At 38.9% G+C, this 27,405-nt stretch overlaps 1 protein-coding gene and 1 long non-coding RNA gene across 8 annotated transcripts in view; one reads left to right on the top strand and one right to left on the bottom strand.

Annotated features, from left to right (window-relative positions):
- The window catches only part of tenm3 (teneurin transmembrane protein 3), a 390,360-nt gene that overhangs the window by 119,589 nt on the left and 243,366 nt on the right, over positions 1-27,405 (bottom strand). For 4 of the 7 annotated variants that reach the window (XM_086034264.1, XM_086034265.1, XM_086034267.1 and 1 more), the window contains 9 exons: positions 26,230-26,349; positions 23,725-23,805; positions 23,487-23,611; positions 19,507-19,762; positions 18,885-18,986; positions 16,684-16,878; positions 11,823-12,023; positions 10,324-10,509; positions 7,614-7,640 (listed from right to left, as the gene is read on the bottom strand). In XM_086034264.1, the coding sequence (XP_085890390.1) occupies positions 7,614-7,640; positions 10,324-10,509; positions 11,823-12,023; positions 16,684-16,878; positions 18,885-18,986; positions 19,507-19,762; positions 23,487-23,611; positions 23,725-23,805; positions 26,230-26,349 (1,293 nt within the window). The remainder of the gene's footprint in view (positions 1-7,613; positions 7,641-10,323; positions 10,510-11,822; positions 12,024-16,683; positions 16,879-18,884; positions 18,987-19,506; positions 19,763-23,486; positions 23,612-23,724; positions 23,806-26,229; positions 26,350-27,405) is intronic. The other 3 variants (XM_086034268.1, XM_086034263.1, XM_086034262.1) reach the window with 1 other exon arrangement.
- On the top strand, positions 1,941-27,228 carry LOC147145452 (uncharacterized). Its single transcript, XR_015087255.1, has 3 exons — positions 1,941-2,048; positions 22,442-22,579; positions 26,222-27,228. It is a non-coding gene; the product is annotated as an uncharacterized LOC147145452 (long non-coding RNA).

Here is a 27,405-nt window from a genome sequence, read left to right on the forward strand (position 1 = left end):
GCATAGACATATCTATCACATATCTATCTACCTGCCTATCTGCACACAAAGACACATACGGTAGAGGTCCCTCTTAGCCAATGGGATGCCAGGAAGATGCTAGGCTAGCCAATGGCTGAGCAGCTATGAGTATGTTGCGTTCAGGAAACTCCGGAGCTGCGACTGGCAGCCCATAATGTATTTTTTACCTTTCGTATCTTGAAATTTCTTTCGTAACACGAGGCAATATTTTCCTGCTGAGGCGTTTCGTAACTTGAAAATTTCAGGAAACTCCGGAGCTGCGAGTGGCAGCCCATAATGTATTTTTTACCTTTCGTATCTTGAAATTTCTTTCGTAACAAAAGGCAATATTTTCCTGCTGAGGCGTTTCGTAACTTGAAAATTTCGTATTTAGAGATGTTCGTAAGTAGAGGTACCACTGTATCTCTTTCCTTTTCAACGTCAGCAAACAATACACCAAACAACCACAGGAGGCCATTCTAAGGCTGCATATAAACCTGCATTACATACAGACTTTTCAATGGGCAGAATAACATGTATAGTGTATATCATTTCACATCTTATTGTAACCCACATAAAGAAACATAAAGTTAAATCCTAAAAGCTATTAAAATGCATGAATAATTTAAACGGTTAAAATCTAACATTTTGATAAATAGTTAATTAAAATAGTATGATAAAGACAATTTGACTGTCTATCAATATACATCTATACAAAATAGCAGAGCTGGGCACTTGACCGTATTTTGCCGGTCCGGTCGCGACCCTCCACCCTTGATCTGGGTACCCTTCCGGCCCCGCCCTGTTCCGCACATTAAAAAAAAAAGTGTCCGTGATTGACGTCGCCGCGGGAGAGATGCTAACGGCAGAATCTTTTTAAGGATCATTAGCTACCCAACTGCGTGTGCTGACTTCCATTGAGAGCCCCGGGGTTGGTTTTGTCATATTGTATAATTATTTAGGTCCAACAGACGGTCAGAAGTCGCATTCAACAAGTTATTTATTTTCCACACTTCCCGGCCACTTCACAGCCTTCAAAATAAAAGCATTACAGCAAACCACTATACACAGCAGGTTTGCTAATGCGTATTTCTGGAAGTAGAAGACGCCAGAAGAAGTTCATGAACTCCACCTTGATGTAGCAGCGTTATGCTTGAGTGCTGCTATATAATAATACTCCCGGACACAAGTTGTTTTGAAACAGTTAAGTTCCAAGTCGGGGGGCGTCGCTTCAAGAAGACAGCGACAACAATGGATATCGTACCTGTTACAACCATAAAGGGACTGATATGACTAGACTATACATGTAATTTTATTGCCAAACTAGTTTGCTTTTGCAAAAGCAACGAGCTGCGTGCTCCATCCTCTCCTCCGTGTGGGAAACTGTATGTCATCGCAACATGTGACATAATGGACCGATCAGAGCAGCAACAATTCCTGACGTGTGCTTGGCATGTGTTGCAGACCTGTCGCCAACAGCACAATGCGTCGGTCACGTGAATCAATGCGGCAGTTGTCACTTACGCCGACGCGGGAGTAGAAAGAAGCCTAAAAAGAAGCGTTTCACTGTTGTTTACAAAACGAAAAAAAAAAAAAAAAAAACAGACATCTTTGATGGCATGTTTGAGTAGGCCTAAGTGCAATTTGGTCAATTGTCAGTAGGCTGAGATGAAATTTGGCCGCCTCGCAACCACATCAAACGCATGAGGGCCGATTAGTGGGCCGGACTAAAATCCACATGCTTTGTCCAGCCATTTTTAAAAATTTGTCACCCCACGACCGCCCGCCCCAGAAATGGGCATCCAGCTGGGCTGGAGGGTCTGACTGGTCCGGCCGAGGGACGGACTGCCCAGCTCTGCAAAATAGTGTACTGTTGCTTTAAGACACTGGCTGGCTTCTTGCATCAGCCACACGCACAGAGCTGAGAGCGGGGAAGAGAACAAAGAGATAATTACGACCGAATACATAGATACTTTTGGAGACTTGGAAACATTCTACATGGTCGGGGATAAATAAAATACTTATTCAATCGATCTACGACCATTTTGGTGAGTTTAAAGTTATCTTACCGTAACTTTTGTGTATGCTACATGTGTGAATGTTAGCTAAATTTTACCATCGTAGCTCGGTGGAAATGAAGTGTACTAAGAGCACAATTAATTTCTTCCAAAAATGCGACTTATACTCCAGTGCTACTTATATATGTTTTTTTATTTTTTATTTTGCATTTTATGGCTGGTGGAACTTGTAGTCCGGCAAATACGGTATACAGCATACATTAATTTTAATTTTATACTTTGTGCAGTTTAGTTGTGAAAACAACACAATGCAAGTTTTATTTCAAGTTTTTATTTTGTGAGTTAAAGTCTGACATCATCAGTCTTGTGTGACGCCACACTGAATGACGTTTCAGCCTCTGGCACTATTGTGGCACATTTTTACTGACAATTTTGGACTCCAATTTGTGCCATTTTTGGGTGTTCAACTGGACTTGGTGGATTAATTGTAATAGTTGTGAAAGCTTAACCATTTAGGCGCCATAGTATTCTGAATAAAATATTCAATTTTAATGTCACTGTTTGCTTGAAAATGTTTAAAGACATAGGCATACTGTAAATGTTGCTTTGTGCAACTTTGCTGCTTTGACTTTGATTTAAAAGGTTAATCAAAAACTGGCTCTATATATGTATTATACTGTAATAGCTCCAATACATTCCAGTTATGTAGATATTCTGATTATTGATCGTTCCTAATGTTACGCATGAATAATTGTAGCACAAAAATGTTAAAAATATATAAATTTTCATTTTATTTATTTCTCAATAAGAAGCCCATATACTGCGATGTGGCAGTTATTAAAAAAAACAACAACCAAAAAACACCTGTCTTCAAAAACCCATATTGATTCAAGCCCAATGTGTGAAAAAAAAAAAAAGTTTCAATGTAAACTAACAAATGAGCTGTCAGTCTGATGATTTAATGACAAAGGAGACAAATCAATTAAAACACAAAGACTGAAATGTTGTAGTTTCACATGAACCACTTGGATATCATGCAGCCAAATTTTATATGCACTGTTTAACTTAAAAACAACTTACTCTTCAAATGATTATTAAATTATATTATCCTACATGGCTATAAAATACAATATGGCAATGGGGCACTGAATAACATAAAAAACTGTTTTAAGAATGTTACAGCAAAACATCCAAATAATGGATATAATCAATACCTAGCAAAAACAGTTAAACAATTAACCTTTCTTCAAGATGAAGCTCATTTGCTTCATCAACTCTGTTTTCTTTAAACCAATAACACTGGTCTGCATTCAAAAAAAAAAAAAAAAGATGTGCGTCAACAAACTAGCCACCTACATTTTGTAGGGCGATTTCGGATGTGGAATCCAAATATCTCATTAGTTTTTCTCAATATTTTCCGCTTTTTTTTGTAATTTGTGTACAGCGCAAGAAACATTTTTCTAGAGTCGTAAAGCATGTTAAAGCAGTGTAGGGGTATAAAAGAGTACTTGTATTTACTTGGCATACAATGATGAAGATAACGGATCACTTTATTACTTGATGAAAGGGTGCATGGACATTTACTCACAGTTTTTCAAGTTTTCATGTAAATGGATAGATTGTTCATGCACTTCATACATGCAGTATATATAATATACATCTACTAATGCTAAGAAAAGTAATATCAACTACTCCTGGAAAGCTCGCTGTATTGATTTCCTCTGATGTTTAAGTGCATCAGCAGCCACGTGAGGTGAAATCCCTTCTTTGACTGGTTTCATAGATATCAAATGTTCTATGAATCCCTTGGATGTTGAGGTACTATTCTTGAAACCTAGCTTAAAAGTTAGCAGTGTGCAGTGTTCCCTAGTAGCCAGACCTGGGCACTTGACAGTTTTTTGCCGGGCCGTCCTCCGTCCGCGACCTGGGTACTCTTTCGGCCTCGTCCCTCCGACCTTATCCATGAAAATTATCATCCTCTGAGCACCCAACCCCGCCAACCCCCACCCCCGTCCTCGTCCTTTTAAAGCGGTTACATCCTTACGTCCGCCCCCACCCAAAAAACGGGCCAGACTGTCCAGCTCTGTCAGTAGCTACCTAATAGCCTACCAAAACGGCCCAAATAAATAAATGAATAAAAATAGCATAAAACATGTAGGTGAAAAACTGGAGCATAGGCAGGTAAAATGAATGGTACCGCTGTCTTCAGTGTGAAAAAACGATCTAGAAAATATTTGTCATTCTTGTTTAGTTTTTGATGCAGACCAGTGTAATTTATGCCAGTGGGGGGGACAAATCACAGGTTTGAATCCATGTGAAAACACAACCAGCAAAGAGAACCACATAAAATCTGAGGATGGTCATATGGTTGGGACTGCATGCTATAAAGACTCCACTTGATGCTTCTGTGAAGCATTCCATTACCGCTGACTACTCAGAAACATTTTCAGAATTAAGAACTTTAAAAACAAAGCAAAGACTTGCTGAAGAGACAGAAATGACGAATGGATCTTTAGGTGAAGAAGGGTGGAGGCACAGGACAGGGCAGCGTGAAGAGAATCAGAAGACAGGGGGACACCAAGTGGCTAAATCAACACAAACACAAAGATTCCCGAGTGCATGACAGCAACAGGGGCACATTCTCGACTGTCTGTGCTGGGTGTGTGAGTCGTAGAAAGCACCATTCCTAACCAGTAAAATAAGGACCATAGGCATTAAACTATTATTAAAAGACAATAACAAAAATAAATACATATAACACGAAGAACACCAAAATGGTGAAGCAAAAAACAAAACAAATACAATTACATTGAAGAGAAAAACTAAACAAACAAACAGCGTTTGAAGTGTTTGGGACATTCAAGCCTGAAAATAAGCCTTTGACATTAATATATTACCTTTATATCCTGAGAAAAGGAGAGGGCACGAGGAAGAGAGGGAGGAAAATTAGGGAAAAACGTAAATTGAACAAAAGCAGTAAATACACTCGGCAATGAACAGATAGATGGAATCTGCAGCCAAAAGAAGAGGGCAGTAGGAAGAGCTGGGATCATGGGAGTGCAGCGAAGGTAAGACTGACAGAGAAAGATGAACAGTCACCATTTCGGATGTAGGCATTCATACACCAAAAAACAACAACACAGCACTTTTAATTTTGCTTCCATTTTTCATACGCTCAGCTCAAAAATCTAAGACTATGTACACAAAAGGCCTATTGCTCTAAAATGGGTGTCAAACTCATTTTTGTCACGGGCCACATCATAGTTAGGAGTCCCACGGACGGCCGTTATGACTGTGAACCCATATCAGCTCTGCTTCAGAAGACAGGTGAGCCGTGATTGGTCATCACCATCTGAGCCCTGAGCAACTTCAATGACACCTTTAGTCGACAAAAGTGACAAAATGGCCGCCCCCTGAGAAGCTAAAAGTGGGTGCATTTTCCTGCTTAAATTATATTCCACAAGCACAATATTAATCATAATGCTATATTTCAACTAGTGGGCCAGCATAGAACATATTCTGAAAAAAAATGTTTTTGGGTTGACTTTGACTTTAATAAAGAAGAGTGTTGAGCATCATTCTAGTTCTCTATTTGTGGTCGTGAAAATAGTATTTTTCTGTCTTAAGGTTTACTCTTGATTTCATCTGGAATTGGTCTTGGACTTTCGACCTCTGTCACTTGTCCTTGAATTTGACTCAATAAAGGTGGGCTTGTCGACAGCCCTGATAACATGATTCAAATACTGCCACAGCATGGTGAGTCAATCTTATACAAAGAGAACATCACGAAACACAAAAACGAAGTACTACAAATGATTTGTATGAATAAATAAATAAATAAATGTGAGTGGCAGCTTTTGCAGCAAAACCAACTGTTTCGGTGTGATTAGCCTTGTTGAAACCCATTCACACAGACGTGGGCGAAGAGCAGAGCATAACAACATAAGAAGGACAGAAGGGTAAAGCTTAGAGCAAAAACAAAACACAATCGCAGGGCTAAGATTTCATTCAGTATATCAGAAAGTTAATAGTTTTGTTAGAGAGCTTGTCTGAATAAGGAAAATATTTGCCATGACTACCCCAGGCTACTGTGAATAAATATTACAATGCCCAACATAATACATCTAGACAATTTTCCATTTCAATTAAGGCAGAGTGACAACAAATATTGTAGTGTGATTAAATCTTTCACAACCCTTTAAAAAGGGAGGGGGAAATGATAATTCAAGGTCACCATTCTAAAAATGAAAATCATTTTATAGCTACTGATGGGCTGGGTTTTAAGGTGATCGCAAGGATACAAAAATTAGTCACTACCAAGGAACTACTGTTTGGAGAGAGAAACAAATTAAAGCCAACTGTCAAAAAAAAAATCCAAATACATTACTGTATGCTGTAAACAGCATGGATCACATTAAATTTGTAAAAAAAAGTGTGGCTAGCGTAAGATATTAAATGTATGATACATTTTGTCTCAAGACCATATTGAAATCCTGAAACGCTAAAAGTTGTACATTTCAACTGAAACCTGCCTCTGCTCCTGGAGTAGTGCAAAGCAGAGTGTTTACAACTCTTCAGAAACAACAACTCAATAATGTGTGGCGGCTAATGCCCAACCCCGCTAGCCAGAGCTCACCAGACACCACCGGAATTGCCACACTTTCCATTCCTAATAGCACAATAACTTGCACTAATTACTTTGTTGGAAGATATGCTGATGGCTACTTGAGAGAAACTAAAAAGATATGTATCTGTATGTGTAGAATAATATACAAAGGTGGGAGGGACGGAGCAAATGCTGCTGTGTAAGAAAAAGCACAGCCTATGGTTCCATGTTAATGTTGAGTGTTCTCCAACTGCAGCAGAGTTCATGAACAGACTGAAAATCCATCCATTATCTGTACCGCTTCTCCTCACAAGGGTCGCGGGCGTGCTGGAGCCTATCCCAGCTGTCTTCGGGCAGTAGGCGAGGGACACCCTGAATTGGTTGCCAGACAATCGCAGGGCACAGACTAAAAATTCACCTGAAAATGTTGTTCAAAAATAAATTTGTTCTCGAACAGGGGCATTCATGAACCGAGGTTCCACTGTATCTACTGTATCACTGAGTGAAAAAAAAAAAGTGTTTTAATAAAGCACCTAATGGGAAGGTAGATTTACAAGTTGTGAAGTGGCAAAATAAAAATGAGAGTATTTCCATTTCAGGTGCATTTTTCCCACAAAATCAAATTATCTGTAAGCCATGTATTTTTAGGGGTAATTACAGATGAATTTGAAATTATTCGGGGTGGGGGTCTATTACTTGGGTATTTTTGTTATTCACATTTTGGATTGGTCATTTTATTCCGAACCCAGAATACTAGAAATTATTGCACCACTTTAAAACCCCAGTCAAACACGATATAAAAAAAAAAGATATTACAATGTTCATGATGTGGATTTGGTGATGGTTGCATTATATAATACTGTATTTATTTAGCAATTTAGTAATTGGCAACAGATGCATGCTGAAAAAAAGAAGTCACAGCAGTATGATGGGAAAAGCAAAGAGTGAGGAAGGAACGACCGGTGGGAGAAGGAAAAAGAGTACAGTACCTTTTACTCTAATATCCGGATTGTGAGCTTTTTAACGGCAAGACATAGAAAGGAAGAAAGAAAGAAAGAAAGAAAGAAAGAAAGAAAGAAGGAAAGAAAGAAAGAAAGAAAGAAAGAAAGAAAGAAAGAAAGAAAGAAAGAAAGAAAGGAAAGAAGAAAATAAAGTCTTTAGTGGAGAATATTGGCTAGTTGGAAAAAAATACCACCATTGCATAGGATATTAATTTGGTTACTCAGCAAAGTTTGTTACTTACTTTTTAGTTACTCAGCAAAGACACAAAGTTTGAGAAAACAAAAGTATGCTAATTAGTAGGGGTGTAACGGTACATGTGTGTGTATAAATAAGTTTCGGTATGGCATGTTCGGTTCGGTCCACTTATTAGCGCGAGCTTACGCACGGGAGCTATTGACTGTTGCATGCGGGAGAGGAGAGTGGCGGCACAACAGTGAAAGCCAAAAAAGGGCCAGAGCTCTTACTCCATCTTATGTTTTCTAATAAAATCTATAAACTAACTGTGCTCTTCATTACAAATGCACATTGCACATGTATTTGTATTATGTTGTAATTTCTTAAAATATCAGACGAATGGTTCGCTTTTATTTATTTTTTGAAAAAAAGTACAGTTTACTTGTCATCTTTTCAAAATAAACATTAAAAAAAACCAAAAAAAAAATTGTACCGAATTATACCGAACCGAACCAAACGTGATTTAGCGTACTGTTACACCCCTACTAATTAGTGTCCGACTGAAACATATCCTAACCAAGACATGAAGTTAATTCCGGTTCGGAATACCTAACATCTCTGCGAGTCGTACTCTAATTGTGAACATATGAGCGAACTGGCTTTAGGAAAACAGATCAAAAGGACAATAAGTGACTGGGGGAAACCATTCCACAGTGAGGTCACAAATTCCCAAAGTCTCTGCGATGTGTGTGTAATGCTTGGAGATGGAAGGATTCAAGAAGAACAAATCTTGTCAGTTTTATATGAAGCCGCTCGTCAGCTTCAGTGTGCAATCCCTCCGAACAAACAGAGGACTTGTCGGCTAAGCGCTTAAATTGATTTCTCCTCATCTCGTTGTTGTTCTCTCGCAGCATCCTGCACCCTGTGAGTCACTTTGAATGTGTGTGCCTAAGTGATAATAACTGAAGCCAATTTGCAGCTATTTGACAGTGAAACTGTTGCTGTCAGTCTGTTTGACAACAATAGCATTTTAAGTGATGGGTTCGATGATGCAGCCCCAAATGTTTAAGCTCGTTAACTGGTGGTTTTGCCCAGCAATAAACCCTTGTCTGTTACTGTATGAATTTATTCTTGCATTTACACTGTCAGAAGTGTTAGGAGTACAATGCCACTTTTTTAAAGCCCTTCTACTGCAGTAACAACCATGTTGTGGTAATTACAAGTTGAGGTCGATACACTGCAGTCCGTAGTATGAGTCTGGTTGAGAGAAATGGGAAGAACAGCCAATGTGCTTTACTCAAACAAAGCTGGCTTCTGACCACAAAGAGAATGAAAACAAAATGCTTAATGAAATCCAATTACTGGGCCATATTCCTTCTTTGTTATTACACATTATTAGTGTGTTGAACTAGTATGATGTCATGCCTGATCACGGCAACAAGCGAGATCTGTGCTTATTGTTATCTGTACAGATGATGACATTTCATCTGAAATAAGGGTGCTCATAAAAAGCTGCAGTCTGTACCATAGGCACCCAGCACACATAAAAATGAGATCATGTGGGATTTACAGTAGAGAATAGAATAGAACAGAATAGAATAGAATAGAATAGAATAGAATAGAATGACCTTAATGACATGAAACAACATAAAATTGGATTCTCTTGTGTGCAAAATAGATGTTTTTAAAGGGGAGGTCAACCCAAACATGTATGTTCTATGCAGGCCCACTAGCTGAAACAAGGTATTCTGATTAATATTGTGTTTGTGAAATATGAGTTAAGCAGCAAGTTTTTAGCCATCTCAGGCGGCAGCCATTTTGTCACTTCCATCGACTGAAAATGACATCACAGTTGCTCAGGGCTCAGGTAACGACCAATCACAGCTCACCTGTTTTCTGACGCTGAGCCATGATTGGTCGTTATCTAAGCCCTGAGCAACTGTAATGTCATTTTCAGTTGACAGAAGTGACAAAACGGCCACACCCTGAGATGGCTATAAACGGCTGGATTTTGCTGCTTAACTCATATTCCATAAACACAGTATGAATCAGAATGCCTTGTTTCAACTCGTGGGCCTGCATAGAACATATCCTTGAAAAAAATGTTTGGGTTGACTTCCCACTTTAAAGTATTCTTGAGGCAGCACGGATTAAAGTCCTGCTATGGACAAAAATGTAAAAAAAATAAAATAAATAAATCAAAAAAAATAAAAAAAGGACACCATTCCCACCCCCAGCTCAAGTGGTGCTGCTCCGTTGGCGCGCCTTTTCACTCTGAATCTCTCCTTGCCTGCCTGCATGTGCTTAATCTGGTTGTTTGTGTCATATACATCATAAATACACAGCAGAGTGTAAATTGAATTTCATTTGCCCTATTTTGAGTTCAATGAATTATTATTATTGTTTTTTAAATAAAGCATCACACTGTTCTAGTCTTTCCGCTCAACTGTATTTTGTTTGTATTCATGCGATTGTGGGTGTTGTACGTGCGTGTGCATGTGTGTGCATACGCGAGAAACTTACCGATATTGCAATGCTCCCCAGTCCAGCCCTGGTCACACTCACACTTGCCCTCCTTACACACACCATTCTTGCTACACAATGGGTGGCAGGCCTTCTGATCACACACAGTTCCAGTCCATCCCTCCTCGCAACGACACAAACCACCATAACAAATGCCACGACTTCCACAGTCCACTTCGCACACCTCTGTTGAGAGAATGAATATTGATGACATGATTTATGCAAAATATATGCATTAACATGCGACACAACATCAGGAGCAACAGTGGTTTAACACTCTTTGATGTAGTTGTGGTACAGCGAGACTACTACATATTAGTGCTGTCAAATTTACCGCGTTAAGGGGCAGTAATTAAATTTTGTAATTGATCGCGTCAATATATTTGACGCATTTAACGCATGCGCAGAATGACCGCCGATGCGTAATCCCACTCAGAAGTGCACAGTGAGCAGCAGAGCAGACGCGTGTCGCCGTGGGACTATAAAGAAGCATTTCGAAATAAGAGGGCAGCTTTAAATCTCAGAAATGTGAATAAATTGTTTTGCCTCAGCAACTGAGGATGAGTAGAGAAGAGGGTTCTCTTGTTTTGTGTTCATAAAGTCAGTTTAAAGGAGGACCACACGACGTGCTGATAACTGTACTGTGTCTCACTCTCATAGTAGAACAGAGCATAACACTCATGAGCCAATCACATTTGTGTGCACTTCAGGGACCACTCGGAAAACATAAACTCTAAGAATATAAAGAAGCATTTCGAAAGAAGAGGGCAGCTTTAAATCTCAGAAATGTGAATAAGTTGGTTTGCCTCAGTGACTGAGGATGAGTAGAGAAGAGGGGTGTCTTGTTTTGTGTTAATAAAGTCAGTTTAAAGGAGGAACACATGACGTGCTGACACCACCTACAGCATAGCACAGCATAACATCAGCCAATCACGTTCGTGTGCACTTCAGGGACCACTCGGAAAACAAACCCTAAGAATATTACAAGTGCCACATATAAATGTGTACATTAGACACACATGCACACACTTTGTTTGCACACATTTGAAATATTTCTGTCACTGTTCTGAGGCCCTTTTGCGTTTTTGTTTTTGTAGTGAATGAAAATACTGTCTACTACAGAAAGAATGTTGATAACATTCATTAAAAAATGTAAATTTTCATCTCATGAGGATTTGATGTTGTGATAAAAAAAATACATTACATATGAACAGTATATTGAATGTATACATTCGTCTTGTGTTTTATCTTTCCGTTTCAACAATTTACAGAAAAATTGGGCATATTTTGGAGATATTCGAATAGTTTGAATTGTGATTAATTCCGATCAATTATTTTTTAAGCTGTGATTAACTCGATTAAAATTTTCAATCGTTTGACAGCCCTAATATATATATATATATATATATATATATATATATATATGTATACGGTACCATGTTTGTAACCGCACGAGCCAAACACTTATACTTATGGTCAATGTATTACACAGTACACACCTAAGGAGCAATCTGGTCCAGTCCAATTCTGGTCACAGGTACATGTACTGGTTTCTGTGTCATGTGTGCCATGACCTGAACACTGGTCTGGACACATAGCCTTGGCAATTTCACAGCTGGCTCCACCCCAGCCTGGCTGACAGTGACACTCGCCATGAATGCACACCCCGTGGGCTGAACAACTGGGATCTATGCAATCCACTGGAGGCAAACAAATAAAGTGATACACTTAAAAAGAAGCTTGAGTATGATACCGACTGTTCCATAAAGTTGCCATAGCAGTAGGAAGGTACATTATGCACATTACACAGAACATACAGAAGATGAGCAAAAATTCACAGAAATTCACAGTATCATCTTTTCCGGCGATATTTTCCTCCCTCACTCTCTCCTGTCTTGTTAACTCACACAGTCACAAAGGATTAGCTAAACAGAGGATTGGATTAATGTGAAACTAATCTAGTTAAGGTCTCTAGTGAGTGTGTACATTGAACAGGTGTGCATGTGTAAAACAACTAGTATCCAAGTCTTTGTTGGCCATTGTACATAAACCTCAGAGTAGATCAAGGTTATTTCAATTAGTGAAAATTAAACCCCCCCAAAAAAACTGCAAAAAACTAAAATTGAAAAAAACTTGTTAACAGAATAAAAAAAAAAAAACATTTTTAAAAAGAAACTATGACAACCAAAACATCATATTATGTTTTAAAAAACTATTTAAAATGAACTTTAACTGTTGAGAAGATTTATTTTTATATTTTTGTCAATTTAATACAAAGGTGTTTGGGATTCATTTCAAATGTAACATATTTTTGGGACTATAACTCAAACTTTTTGTCATAGTTTAGCTGGTCCTGTGACTTATGCTTGGTTCAAACAGGACACAAAATATTGCGTCGCCCAGCGTGTCTTGCGTGCTTCTGTTCGCCAGGCAACTACACGGCAGTTTCTTTGAGCGGAGAAGAAGAGGAGCTCCTCCCAAAGACGAATACAATGTAACTTTATTTACACAGAAAATATCATAACAGCGACAGCTGTAAAAAGCACTTTACATTACAATAACAAAATAGCAACAATATAACAAGTGAAAGCAGTTAATTAAAACACAAATTACTGTATACAGTAGACACAGGAAAACAGCAGAAAACTGTCATTCTCACTTCGGATCAAAAGCCAAAGAATAGAAATATGTCTTCAAACGGGTTTTAAAAATGGACACAGAGGAGGCTTGCCTAACATTTAAAAGAAGGTCCTCTCAGGCCTCGGCACCAAGTAGCGCCTGGTCCGGAGACCTGAGGCACCGGGATGGTACGTAGGAGTGGAGGAGCTCAGAGAGGTAGGGTCGAGGCCATTTAAATACTTGTAAATAAATAGAAGAATCTTAAATTGAACCCGAAAGTGTACTGGGAGCCAGTGAAGGGAGGCCAGAATTGGTTTTATGTGCTCCATCTTCCGGGCTCCAGGTAGGAGGCGAGCAGCAGCATTTTGGACCAACTGGAGACGTTTGAGAGAGGACTGGCCGACTCCAAAATAAAGTGCATTACAGTAATCCAAGATTTAACAAAGGCATGGATGACTGTTTCTAAGTGCTGACGAGAAAGGAGACACCTTAGCCAGCTGTCTGAGATGAAAGAAGCTAGACCCAACAACAGTGCTGATTTACCGAGTCCAAGTTAAGATCACCACCAATACTGCAATAAGAGTTAATCCACCCGTTTTTAGCTATCTCTGGGGGATGCCATTTTGTCACTTCTGTCAATTGAAATGACGTCAGAGTGTCTCAGGCCTGAGGTAACGACCAATCACCGCTCACCTGTTTTTGGAAGCTGAGCCATGATTGGTTGTTATCTGAGCCCTGAGACATTGTGATGTCATTTTCAGTAAGCAGAAGTGACAAAATGGCTGCCCCCTGAGATGGCTAAAAAGTGATGGATTTTGCTGCTTAACTCATATTCCACAAACGCAATATTAATTAGAATGCCTTGTCTCATCTAGTGGGCCTGCACAGAACATATTCTAGAAAAACGTGTGTTTGGGTCGACTTCCCCTTTAAACATGTACTTCTGGTCCAATTGAAACATGACATATTAGTGGCAATTAAATATATTTTTAACTTATTGCATATTGGTGAAAATAAATGCTCACTGAACTTTAAGATGTAAAAACAGGTCAATAAGTCACAGTTTCCTTGCAAATGAGGCAGACACTGTTGTTGCGTATTTCATTGAAAAAATTGTTCAATTGCCATCTTTCCTTAAATTGTCAGCCCTTGCTGTCAAGTATTCTGTTTTTCATCATTGTCGCCATTTTAGAAACTGTCTGGAAAGGGTTACCCGGGGTTATGGCGTTGTACTGAGTGCTGCTGCCCTCTTGTGTGTAAATGTAAAATTGCATTTACAGTGTATTTTATACGCTTGTACACGGGGCTACGTTCCAGACGTTATTCATTTTATGAGAGAGGCTGCTGGCCGGATAAAACTTGACCACGAGCCGCATTTGGCCCCAGACTTTGGAGATGTCTGCAAAAGAAGTACCAGCATTTGAAAACACATATCTAAATATTAGCAGAGCAGTAAGACCAAATTGTCCATATACAGGTAATTACTTCTTGTCAAAATTAAAGTCTGGCGGAATCAACAGTCCTCCACACACGAGGCGCCGTTGGCATAGCTGCTTAAAGTTGCATTGATCACGGGTTGGGATCATGCGACCATTCAAGATGGTGACCCCCAAGTCAGATTCAAGTGATTTCGAAGACGAAGAGATATTGCCTTGTCCAATTTGTCCTTGTCCTTTTATTCTGGGGACGTGACATCGTAAAGGTGTGTGTAATTTTACCAAAGATCAACTAATTTATCCTCCAGGAGAGCCTCCGAAAATATTTTGACAGACCGCCGCCATATTTGGTGCATGAAGAACGCATGTGCCGTGCATAATAGCCATGTGCGGTCGGCTCCTGTGCCCCCCGATGACGCCTGAGCGCCGAAATGATCAAACATGTTTGATACTTTCATGTTTGAAATATTGAGAGCAGATGTGCGCCTGGCTTAAACCATTTTAAATTTACTCATTGAAGGTGGTTAACATTTTTTCACTAGTGTGACAATTAAGATTGGATAAAAAGTGGGATGATTCATAATAGTTAAGAAGAGTTTTGTGATCTTACTATTAAAAGTGGTTAACCTATTTTCGCACGTGTGACACTTAGCAATGTTAAAATGTTACTTAACTTAACAGTCTCTCTAAAACTTCAGGGTTACTTTAGAATCACCCTATAAAACCTGAGGCTTTCCCGGAAATCAGCACATGTAGGAGATAGAATAATCATTTCAAAAGAATTTGAGAGCTTAGACGTGACATTCACACAGGCCTGAGGTAATTATTATTCACTGTTTCAATCAAAAATTAAAAAATAAAGTGTCAGTGCAAGATAAGCATTATTTTTTATTTTAAAAATCGAATGGTAATTTCAAAGCCTAGGTATCGTCATTGTCTGTAAACAAATGTTTTAACCATCTATCACAATCGACTGGTGCAAAGTCCACAAACGCGTCGTCTATATCAGTGATCCCTAACCTTTTTTATGCCACGGACCGGTTCATACAAGTCCATACCCTTCGCAGCCCTGTAACTGTTCAACGTCGAGGGCGGGGTTCTGGGCGTTTTGAGTGTATGTGTGCGTAGGGGTGTGCGTGTGGGTGTGTGTGTGTGTGTGCGTGTGTGTGCACGTGGGTTCTGTGCGTTTGTGTAAGTGCGTGTGTGTGCGTGGATGTGTGTGCGGGAGTGCAACACTACAATAAGCGCAAATACATAAGATTGTTTTCCACCAATATTGAATGACTTTTTAGCCTTAGCAATGCGGTTTGCCACCAAGTATGAAGCTCTCAAGGCACCTACATTCCTTGACGAATCAATTTTGAAGTCTGCATTGATTGCGCATATTGTGCAGACTGCAGAGCGCGCGTGGGAATTACTTTTTGCCGTAAATCCATATTTCAAGTAGGTCTTCTGGTATTGTGCGAAATGTACCTTTCTTTTTCTTCTTGGGCATAGACTCTTGTGTTGATTCTCACTGGGCCTTCTCCCCATTGCAAAGAAACTTTCCAAATGTGTCTGTTTATTTTACTCATTTTACTAGCTTGCATTTATTAATAAGAATTACACGATTTAGACAACTAGACATGCATTAACTCATTCACTGCCAAATAACGTTTTTATATGTCTTTTCACAGTCCAGTCATTCAATGCCAGGAACTTAATTATATTTTTTTTAACTTTTTTCAAACGTTAAGGTAAAAGAGGGTCTGAAAATGTCTGGCAGTTGAGTTAAGAGGCAGTCATAGATGGATGTTACAGAGAGAAGTCGGTCACTTTTCAAAATAAAATATTTTTCATCCTCGGATAATAAATAAACCGGAAGTACTGTAATTATTATTAAATTTTTTTTCATCAGTGCGGCCCAGACCAAAGTGGCCTGGTGGTTTGGGACCACTGGTCTATATGACTACCGTCACTTAATTCAGTGCTCCCTGCATCCGCCATTACTGCTCGAAAAAATTCCGGGATATCCTATTAGGGCTCATGACACCGACACGTGTATATTGTGATGCATTTCATTGGCTAAGAGACCGAGAAAAATGACGTATCCGCTTTCCCGGCTGTAAAGGTAGAAATACGCAACAGTGGTCACAGCTCTAGTGGTGCGAAAGCGGAAATGTGCTCCCGGCCTAAATGAGTTAAAATATTGCCTGTGCAGTTTTATGACGTGGACACTGGCCCTAGCACAGATATTTTTTATCCCCATTATTTCTTGGAAATGATTTAAGAGTCAGTCTTTGAATTGCTGTATTTATGTATTTACCTTCTTCACAGTTGTCTCCCTGATAACCAGTATTGCAGATGCAGGCGCCCATAATGCAAATGCCATGTCCTCCACAATGGATGTCAATACATTGGTTGTGGGGTACATCGCACTCTGTGCCTTTCCACCCGCTGTAGCACTGGCAACGTCCACGGGAATACTGGCCATTCCCACTGCACAGCACAGGACAGGTAGCTGTACAGAACACAAATATAAACTACTATGATTTCTTAATAGGATAACTCTTCTCAATACTGCAATAGAGCAATTACGTTATTACATTAATGGTCATAGTCCTACTTCAGCAGCAGGTGACAGCACACTGTTGACGCGCACGACAATAATACAAAGGAGCAAACAGACCATAATCTTCATTTGTTTTGTATCCAACACAACCTTGTGTTTTCATACCTCCACACACTGGCCAGAAAGATATGAGCCTCCTAACAAGTGCACAATCGATGAAACATTACATTTTCCATTAAAATAATAATTCTCAGTTTGGTTTTAAAGTTTCCGAGAGGTATTATTTTTAACAAAATGCCTATCACGTACTAGAGGCTGTTTGTACTATATGAGCAGTTCAGTGATGTCCAGTACTTTACTGTAATGCAAACTAAAACTACAATAGTAATAGTAATATGTTAATGATGTTAATGATGCTACTAAAGTGGATATCTTTAGAATGTGCATTTGTAATGAAGAGGACAGTTAGTTTATAGATTTTATTAGAAAACATAAGCTGGACTAAGTAAAACAATTTGATATGTATACATTTGAGGAGGGTTTATTTTCAAGAATAGAAAAAAACTATAATTATATACATACGGTAGGGGTGTAACGGTACGCTAAATCACGTTTCGGTTCGTTTTTTTTGAAAACTTCGGTTCGGTATATTTTCGGTACAAAAAAACTGATGGTTTTTTTTTATATGTTTATTTTGAAAAGATGGCAAGTAAACTGCCCTTTTTTTAAAAAAATAAAAATAAAAGCGAACCATTCTTGTAAAGAAATTAAACCTGAATAAAAAATACACTAACAATAAAGATCTCTTAATTTTGTAAATTATTAAGACACTGAAATCTTGAATCCAAAAGCAGCAACAGCCTATGACACATCTAAGTATTCAAGTTAAAGCCAAGTTGTCATTACAGTACATGTATACACTTATTGTGATGAAAAAAATACATACAATAACGGTTACAATTATTGCTAACTATATTAAAACTATTTTTATGATGAAAAAAATACAGTAACTTAAAAAGTATTTATGAATTTGTATACTTTGTTTAAGCATTGAAATCTTTGAATGTTCAACAGCACATTGTAACGAATTGGGTTATCTGTGTTGTGGTCGGATTTGTTGTTGCTGAGTTGTGATGTTTCCGAGGTTCATGAATGCATCATCGTACGGCAAGTGAGTGGAGCAGCGGAGAAAGAAGAGCGCGGGCAGTTGTACTTGGATTAATAAAAAACGTGATAATAAAATACGTCTGATGGCGTGTTCCTGGAAAACGCTACAATATGATGAATCTTGCTATTTAAGTTTGACGTTTTTGCTCCCTCGTCTAAGAAACATTCACGGTTGGATGATGCCGTGCATGTTAGACGTGCTACCTGCCGCCCATCTCATGTAGCAATGTCGGCACACAACTTTCGGACTTGTACACGTACCTTTCCCCATCTGCAATTTTAACAGGACAGCCAGAATGTTCCCAAACAGGAGACCGCAGTGTACGGGGGACCTTCGAGCTCTGGCTCTTTTCTGGCACTCACTTTTGTGCCGCCACTCTCCTCTACCGCACGCAGTCAATAGCTCCCGTGCGTAAACTCGCGCTAATAAGTGTACCGAACCGAACGCAATTGGACCGAACCGAACATGCCATACCGAAACGTATTAATACACCCATGTATAGCGCTACACCCCTAACATATGGTATATAATGGATGGGATGGGTAGTAGAGTGGGCTGGGGTTGTGGGAGGTGTTGCACCGGAGGCACTGAAGTGTTGAGGAGGATTTGTGGCTGTGGCCCGGCAAATGTCAAAACTTGTCAAGTAATATAGCTTTGAATCCTTCGTCCACGGAAATCAAATTTATTCACTAGCATTTATTCAGCACGTGCGGGCCACACTCACTACTCAGATAAAAGCCTCAACAGCAATTACCATTCTTATGGGAGGCAGACTGTGTGTGTGTACCTCGAGAGCAGTCGGGCCCCAGAAATCCAGGAAAACAATGGCATTTTCCTGAGAGACAATCTCCGTTTCCAAGACAATTCCGGGGACACTCCATAATCGACTCTGATGTAGACAGAAGCAAAGAGGTGGTGCAAGGTGCAAGTTAATTGGGTAAGCAGGATATGGAACTATATAAAGCACACATTGAAAGACCTGTCTGCTATGGTTGCTATAGTTACAGCCAGTCAGTCCAATCAACAGCTTCTAACAGCCAATTATCCTGCTTCCTTGCCCATTCTCACCATCACAGACCATTTTTGTCGCTCTGCTGTGTGTCACACTAAACACTAGTGTTTGTAAAACAAATTGCAATATGTATTTTGGTCTTTTATGAGATGCAAACTGTTTTTTGCGTCACTGGTGAACAGGTTGAAGTGTGAGGTATCTTATTCTACGAATCACTCTCTTTGGCCTTGTGGTTAAGAGTTATACTGTATATAATGCAGTTCCCTTGACTCAACAGCAAATGTCTTTTCATGTCGGCATTTTTTATTTAAATACACTACCTTAATATTTTCTAAGTACATATTAATGTGTTGACCATTTTATGTGGGCTGTGACATTACCTCCAGCTAAGACTTACCGATGAGGAGAGTATTATAAGACACTTGTTCTATATTGCGGCCATCGTTGTAAAATGCCAGATGCCAAATGCCTGTGTCCAGGTACTGGATGAAGCCAGCCTCATGTATGTTCACCGATCGTCTGTGACGGATCTTTCCTCCAGGGTCCTTTTCAAAGCCACCAAGTGAATGTACATGTGTCATGTCCATGTCACTCAGGGATCGCTTGTCTTTGGAAATTAGCCGACTTCCATCAAGCAGCTCCACAAAGTCATACTGGAAGATAAGCGTGAACCATCAATGTGAGCAAATCTTATTAACTTATCACATATTTTCAAACAAAAGAGTCACCAATATTAACTTTTAGCTAATATTGCTCTTCCCTACTTCTTCCTTCCTTATATACAACACTGAGGATGTTTGACACCGTGACTTTTCCACAGAATTATTGTGAGAATTTTGAAACCGAGACACCGCAATAGTTTCCTCACAAGCTGAGAACTACTGACACAAATGCATTGCCTATTGCAGATGGTCAATCAAGCTGTTTCTATACCTATACCTAATCTATTTTATTGCATTTGCAGAGCTGCCAACCGATAAAAATTCATTTCCTGAACAATTTGTCAAAATTTGCACATTGTTTAATATACACACACGCACATTGTGTGTACTGACCTCACTAAAATCAAGGCATTGCAATTGCACAAATTAATATTGTTTTATTGAATAAGCCAGTCACAAAATAAAAATTTCTTGTCTTTGTAGTGACATTCCAGCAATGCACATTCCACACACATACACATATATATATATATATATATATATATATATATATATATATATATATATATATATATATATATATATATATATATATATATATGTATATATATATATATACATACATACATACATACATACACATATACACCCCCCCACACACACACACTTTTATTAATTTAGTTATTTTGAAATGAAAGCAACTGTCCCCAAACTTTTAGTGCCACTGGTCACCTGTCGTAATCTCCCAATGAAGTTTCACTTTGTGCCGCTGTCATTGTTTCTCGCCGCTCATAGGAATCATTAAAACTACTGCATCGTAAACGTTCACCAAGTTTTGATCCTGAGGATTTTTTAACTGATAGAGCTTTTCCCTGGCATCGGGCATTCTGTACCACTAAAATCATTTCATTTCAAACCATAAAATGTTTGTTAAACCATTAATATTGCATCATCAAAGAGACCAAACCATTTTCAACAATTTAGATTGGTCAATAATTTGTAAAAAAAAAAAAAAAGAAATTGCACGTGTATACTGACCAATTGTATAGATTTGTGGAAAAAATATGAAATTTAGCGAATGGTGACATAAGAGGTTTTGGCCCCACACCCCCTAAAGATTAGGGCCGCTGCATGCTGACCAATGCGGGCGAACTTGACTGAACTCTCGTGCAGTGTGCAGGTTTCTGCAACTACTTTTCATGATTGCTCGAGAGTTAGCAATTGCACAACGTGGCGACATGGCAAATTACAAACAATCAAAACGCACAAAAGCTTTCACTGAACACATCTCGGCGTTAAGCAACCGGGACCAAGCAATACAAAAAATATATAAAGAGCACATATACTCTGTTTTACATCAATATCAGTTTCATATTTAACTGTTGATAAGATAGCGAAGAAGCTTGTGCTAAAAACGTATGTGAGCGTTACATACTGTGCAGGGTCCATTCAAGTAAGTAGGAGCGAGACCTGCCTTTCAATATAGCCCCGTTTTTGTCTTTACTCGAATCTGCATCGCCTTTCTGTAACAACCTGTGTCTCCCTTGACTGACAGTCTTGGCTTTAAAAAAAAGTGGTACAGTACAACATACTGAATCCTTTGGGGAGCCTTCAAACCTGATTCAAGCTCGTGCAGTTCAAGTCGCAGGGCGTCCCTATATCAAATCGCCCAATATGCGTAGCCAACTGTCTTTTTTTGCGATGGGGTTAATTTCACAAAGCAGGTTCATCAAACTCTGAGTCTAATCCTGAAGCCTGAGTTGATCTACTCTGAGATAGGAAACATAGGAAAGAGTTTTCGGTTCCAGAATAGCTGCTTTGAATCAGTTTACTCAACTCGAAGTACTTTCACCTGGACTTAAGCGTGTGCACCACAACTAGGAAAAGACAGCATGAATGGAGCCCGATTTACCGAGTCACCACGTAATGGGAGAACATTGCTGTTCGGGTCAATATATGTAGAAGTTTCAAGTCGCTTTGCAATTACAATAATATAACAGAGGAAAACTGCTTGCTTCCACCTATTAATTTATTTCATTTAGGGGGAGAAGCGCACTTAACAGCTGATGAAATATAAAAACATTGTTCAAACAGCTAAGACCTAGGCATTCTGGGGGCACAATGAAAAAAATTATGGTTGAATTTACTCAAATATATTTCGTCTGGTTGTTACACAAAATAAAATGTGGAGCCAGATACATTTTTAAGTAGATGTATAGTCTACTTAAAAAATGCATCTGGATTCAGATGATGATATTTCGTGTTACCACGAAGAAATAAAATTGAGTAAATTCAACAGAAACTTATTTCAGTGTATGTAGATAATGGGCTGTCACGTGAAACGGTACTGCTCAAAAAGATAATTTTCGGGAAATGCTCAAAACATCACTGCGCAGCCTGATCTTCCAACGAATATTTAATTCTCTGCGTAGTAATGCTGCACCTTCAACCACATACGGATCATTATCATAAGGACATGTCACATTTGTCTCCACTTACACTGAAAAAAATTGTGTGTTGAATTTACTTACTTTTATTTCATCAAGTGGTTGCACGAAATAAAATCATCTGGATCCAGATACATTTATTTAGTAGATGTGTCCTCTACTTAAAAAATGTATAGTATATGGACTTCTCATATACAGACTCCGTTTTTTGTTTTAATGACAGACGGAAAAACTACGCCACGACAAAACTCACCTGAGACAACTGAAGGGATGAGGAAATGAAAAGAAGTGTGTGGCTCAGAAAGAGGGCGGAGACAGAGCAAAACTTGAGGTTCACTGAGATAAACCTGCTTCTGACCAGGTTAGTTTGAGAGAGTCTGTTACTGCAGTAAGTGAACGGCATCTTAAGTTACCTCTCTTTCTGAAACCGGCTAGAGTTACCCCACTTTCTCTGGTTTGAGATACCTCCCTCTTGAAACGGAAAAGTCAGAGTTTCCCTCATTTCAGGGCTAGTAGACTCTTGAGTTTTCACTAAACCTGCTTTATGAAACGGACCCTCGGTCTGGTCCAACACAGGTTGGAAAATATTGCGCAGTGTGCCGCAGCCCCTAGAGTGGGTGTAATAAGCATTCCTTCGTTGGACAGGGCAATTTGACAGTTTCAATGACAATAGCTTTGTTGAAACTTATCTCATTGACTTTAATGATCCATCTACTTGTTATTGATGGTTTGTGCCCTATTGAAATTACATTGAAATCCTACAAAAACGTATTAACATACTTTGTAGCTTTAGGATTGTACACACAAATGCATTTTCTCCTCAGTAAGGGTAGGTAAAAATACATGTTAAAAGAATATCTTTGATTGATTAGGGTTATGACAAGGACAGACATCTGTGTCTATTATCTTAACAGCTAACATTGAGCTGTGTGATAGGGATAACATTGCAAGAATGTGTCTTTACAGATAAATGGATTAGTTTCTTTACACAAAATGTGATTTATCACAAAGAGATGTGAGTGTGCTGATTAATGAAATGACTTAGATTGTAAGGGGCTTATCTGCTCATTATGAACAATGAATCCATAAAGCACTTGACCAAGATCAACTCTCAAAGTTACCAAAGGGCACCCGGTTTGGTGAATGGCAATGGAGAATTAGTCGATACTTTCTGTTTGCTAAAGTGTCAACGTCTCAAAGAAGAGTCATATACTGTCACCTCATTTTTTTTTTTTTTGCTTTGAGTTTTAGTCTTGAACTGGTTGTACCTGTGTGTGCGAGGGTGGTAATCCTTTGCGTCCATACACTCCAACAAGAGCATCTTTCTGCACTGAGATGTTAAATTTCAAGAACTGTGGTTGGTCAATGTAAAGCTGTGACCTCCAAAAGACACCTACAAAGAGAGCAAAATAAATAAAGCATGCACGTCTGTATCACTGCTTTACAGTGATGTGGTTACATGACATTTACACAGGCTGTTTGAGTGCATGTGAGGGAGTAATTAACCTGGTGGGACATCTTGAATTGCTCTTCTACCCACATCCACTTCGCCTGTGTCTATAGTGTTATTTTCTAGAAGAATTTTACCTGCAGAGAGGGAAACAAACATTATTATACCTGCAACACGTAGATAAAATTGGACAAGATTCATATAGTGCAATATATTGTTAACATATTGATCTTGACAGTGAGAAATTAAACCACACGTTAGTGTGTGATGTCTGCACCCTGGTGTGGTGTGACTTTTAAGAGACTGCATTAAACAAATGAGACAGGCTTTGTTAAGACTGCCAGTCAAAATCAGAATTTTAGCTCATCCAGATTGAAACTGGTCATGGACGATGGGAGGGTGCGGGGGTGGTTGGGTGGATTGGCATACGGCGAACTACGAAGCGATGACGTCAAACACAACACATCCTGAACGACGCATCCGTTCCGACATCGTTGCTACAGCAACCTGTCAGATAGGTCAGGAATCCATTTGGAATCAGATATGCCCGCAGTTTGAACGCAGCCACCCAGTACTGTACTTCATTTGATGTGAATACCTTGGTAAACAAAATCCGTTCGTACACTGTTGACTTAATGGTAAAACCAAATAGATGGCACTCTTATTTAACACAAGGACTACAACAGTGGCCATTTTGACTTTTTTTCAAACTTTTATGTGTTATTAGTCTGTATATAACTGCACATAAGATTACTTTGCGTATAAGATGCTCCTGGCCTCTTGGCTTTTCCTAATTCTGTAGATATTTCATTACCATGGTGCACTGTTATGGGGTTAAACAATATAAAAATAGTTCAGAGTCATTATTCCCCGTGAATTTGACGGCTCTACTTAATCTTATGCATGTTGAGCTGGGATGGCGCTGCCGGGTTTCTATAGTAACCAGAGGTTGCATTGATAAATGCTGCTGGTCTATAAAAAAAATCTTATAGAGTAGAGGATGCGTTACATCTGCTTCAAAATATTGACGAGTCTGAGAATGAATTGCTCAACTCACACACAACAAGACCGAGTAAAAATGTCACCTTGCCCTGGCCAGGAGGAGCCATGTCGCTTTTATAAAATGGGCTGTTAGATGTGATAGTCATGACATTGTGAGCACTACATGCCAGACAGTCGAAATAAATAAATTAATGGGCTTATGTGGTGATTGTTGACATATATCCCCCCTGGAAAAAAAGAGTTCCGGGGTGCAATTAGGATGGAGTTGTTTTGGGTGCCATACTTCCTATTTACTTCTTCGAAGCGAAGTGCAGTAAAGTCTTTCGCGACACACATCTCCTTTCTTTCGGCATCAAACTAATATATTTTATAACACCTGACACGCAGTCGCACGGGACAATAGAGGTGCTCCACCAAGTGTTTCTCATTGATTTATATGACATAATTTACATTAATATATACTCACAACAGAATTTTAATAAACAAAATACCTTTATTACACACTCGAGCAGCAAGTAATCACTTTAGTCGATGATGTCATTGTCGGAGCACAAGAAAGCACAATCCGTCAAAATGACTGCTCTCGTAGTTCTCACTGTTTCAAAATCCTGGTAGTCATAGTGTCAATTGTGTATCTAATGATAATTTTGGGCATTACAGAGATGGGCATTTTACAAAGTTTTGCTGGTCCGTTATTCGTCATTAGTCAGCCGCCAGGGTACCCGTCCATCATTTGTCAGTTTGTCATGTTTCGTGACGAACTGAATTGCAATTCAGTCTGTCAAGTTAAGTCTGTCAGTTAGTTCATCAGAAGTCCGTTGATTCGTCAGTCGGCCCCCCCAAAAAACATCAGAAAAACGTCCGTCAGTGACGGTCGGTCAGTCCATCATTGCTTAATGACAATTACACTTACGGATGAAAACTCACTTCCACCATTCATCAGTCCGTCATTTTTAAAAGGTGTCCCATCATTCGTATAGAGAACAAGAAAAAAGGAACTAATGTCAGTTTTCAGAGTACCATTTAGCAATTAACTTTAACAGTTAAAAACATCTGGTTAATAAACCCTCATAGAGTGAAATATCTGCCGAATCTTTATCCCAGTCTAGAATCAGCACATGACCGTGACATTAATTTAAACTGTGACTCATAACAAATCCCAATTCTGTATTGGATTATTTGATTTAAGTATATGGTAATGGTCTTCTCATAAAAATCTTGTTACATCGAACTGACAGGCATACACACACCAATAAATATGAGAGCCAGGGTTAGTTTTGCTTTTACAACATCCAATATATGTCCTGTTTCTCCACTTTTATGGTGTCAGCATGCACTGTTCTCTCTTGTTTTCCTTGACAAAAAAACAAAAAAACAGGTATGGTTTTCTTTAAACTAGCATAATGCAAGTATATAGTCAAAAGGAGTCATTCTGTGACAATTACAAAACAATATGCAATAAGCCATTTCTTCAGATTTCAGTTTGAAATTATAAGAGCAGTGAAACAAACCAATTTGCATTGTTTTGTTTTGTTTTTTTTCTATTTATAGATACTCGCCATTGTCTGTGGATACCATAAAGGTGTTAGGAGTCGTATCTCTTCCCACACCTCCATTTTCAAACGCTCCATATCCCTCACTCTCCTGGAGTTGCCAGTTCAGACCAAACAGGTGCATCGCTGCAGCAAGAGGAGGAAAGTGAGAAAGTGACAACAAAGAGCAGGAGTGAGTGAACTGCAAAATGAATAGCAAGCAATTGTGGAAAGACTGAAAATATGGAAGGCGTAAGGCCCAAAAAAAAAACAGGAATCAGGAAATCTAGAGAGAGAAGTTTTTATTCATTTTGGTCACTAGAAGAAAGAACAAAATTTGGTAATATTCATATACGCACACCTTTCTAGCTTCATAGTACTACTACAAATAGAATGTGCTCTTTCATTCCCACAATGATGGCATAAACAGCCATGGATAACAAAGAAGCAGCTAACTCACACATTGACATTGATATAACAGCATTTTGTGGTTCAGTTCAAGAATACCTACTGTAAACAAGAGTGAGAGGCAACTACTTGTCGGTGTCAACTGAGAATCGCCACTCATACGATATACGTGCATCATACTGTATGTGTGTTTATGTGGGCAAGTTTGTATACTTTGGGCTGTGCTTTAAGCCTATTAAACGCGATGGTATGTGTTTTCAAACAGGGACAGGTGTTCAAAATAAGTCAGCACAAATGCGAGCAAACAATACAAAATGCTCACATAAGATACAAAAAGACCATCAAAAAGTGTGTCAGTTAATCTAAAAAGGATACCACCTGCTTCTTCTGTGAGGTCCCTTTTTTGGGGGGTAGAAATTATTGCTATTATTATTATATATATTATTATTATTATTATTATTATTATTATTATTATTATTATTATTATTGCGCTTTGATATTATTCTGCAAATGAATCATGTTTTTGGCGACTAAGTGTGAAGTGAATTTGGCCACCCATCTTTTGAGTAATACTAAGGGAAAAACTATTTTAAGCATACTTTCGTTTTTATGACGCAACCGACCCAGGTTCATAATTAGACCCATAGCAACAACGAAAATGCAAATGTTCGTCAATCTCAGGTCATTTTTGGCGAGTGACGTCATTTGAAGAGATTGAGTCGCCAGTCACAGATTGTACTGCATTGTCGATTGTCCCGTTAACTGCTCTTGTTATTGCGTTTTGCGGCAAAAAGC

This window comes from Filicampus tigris, chromosome 6, assembly GCF_054856515.1.
Source record: "Filicampus tigris isolate MCC_2025a chromosome 6, RoL_Ftig_1.0, whole genome shotgun sequence".
In the NCBI taxonomy this organism is placed as follows: domain Eukaryota; kingdom Metazoa; phylum Chordata; class Actinopteri; order Syngnathiformes; family Syngnathidae; genus Filicampus; species Filicampus tigris.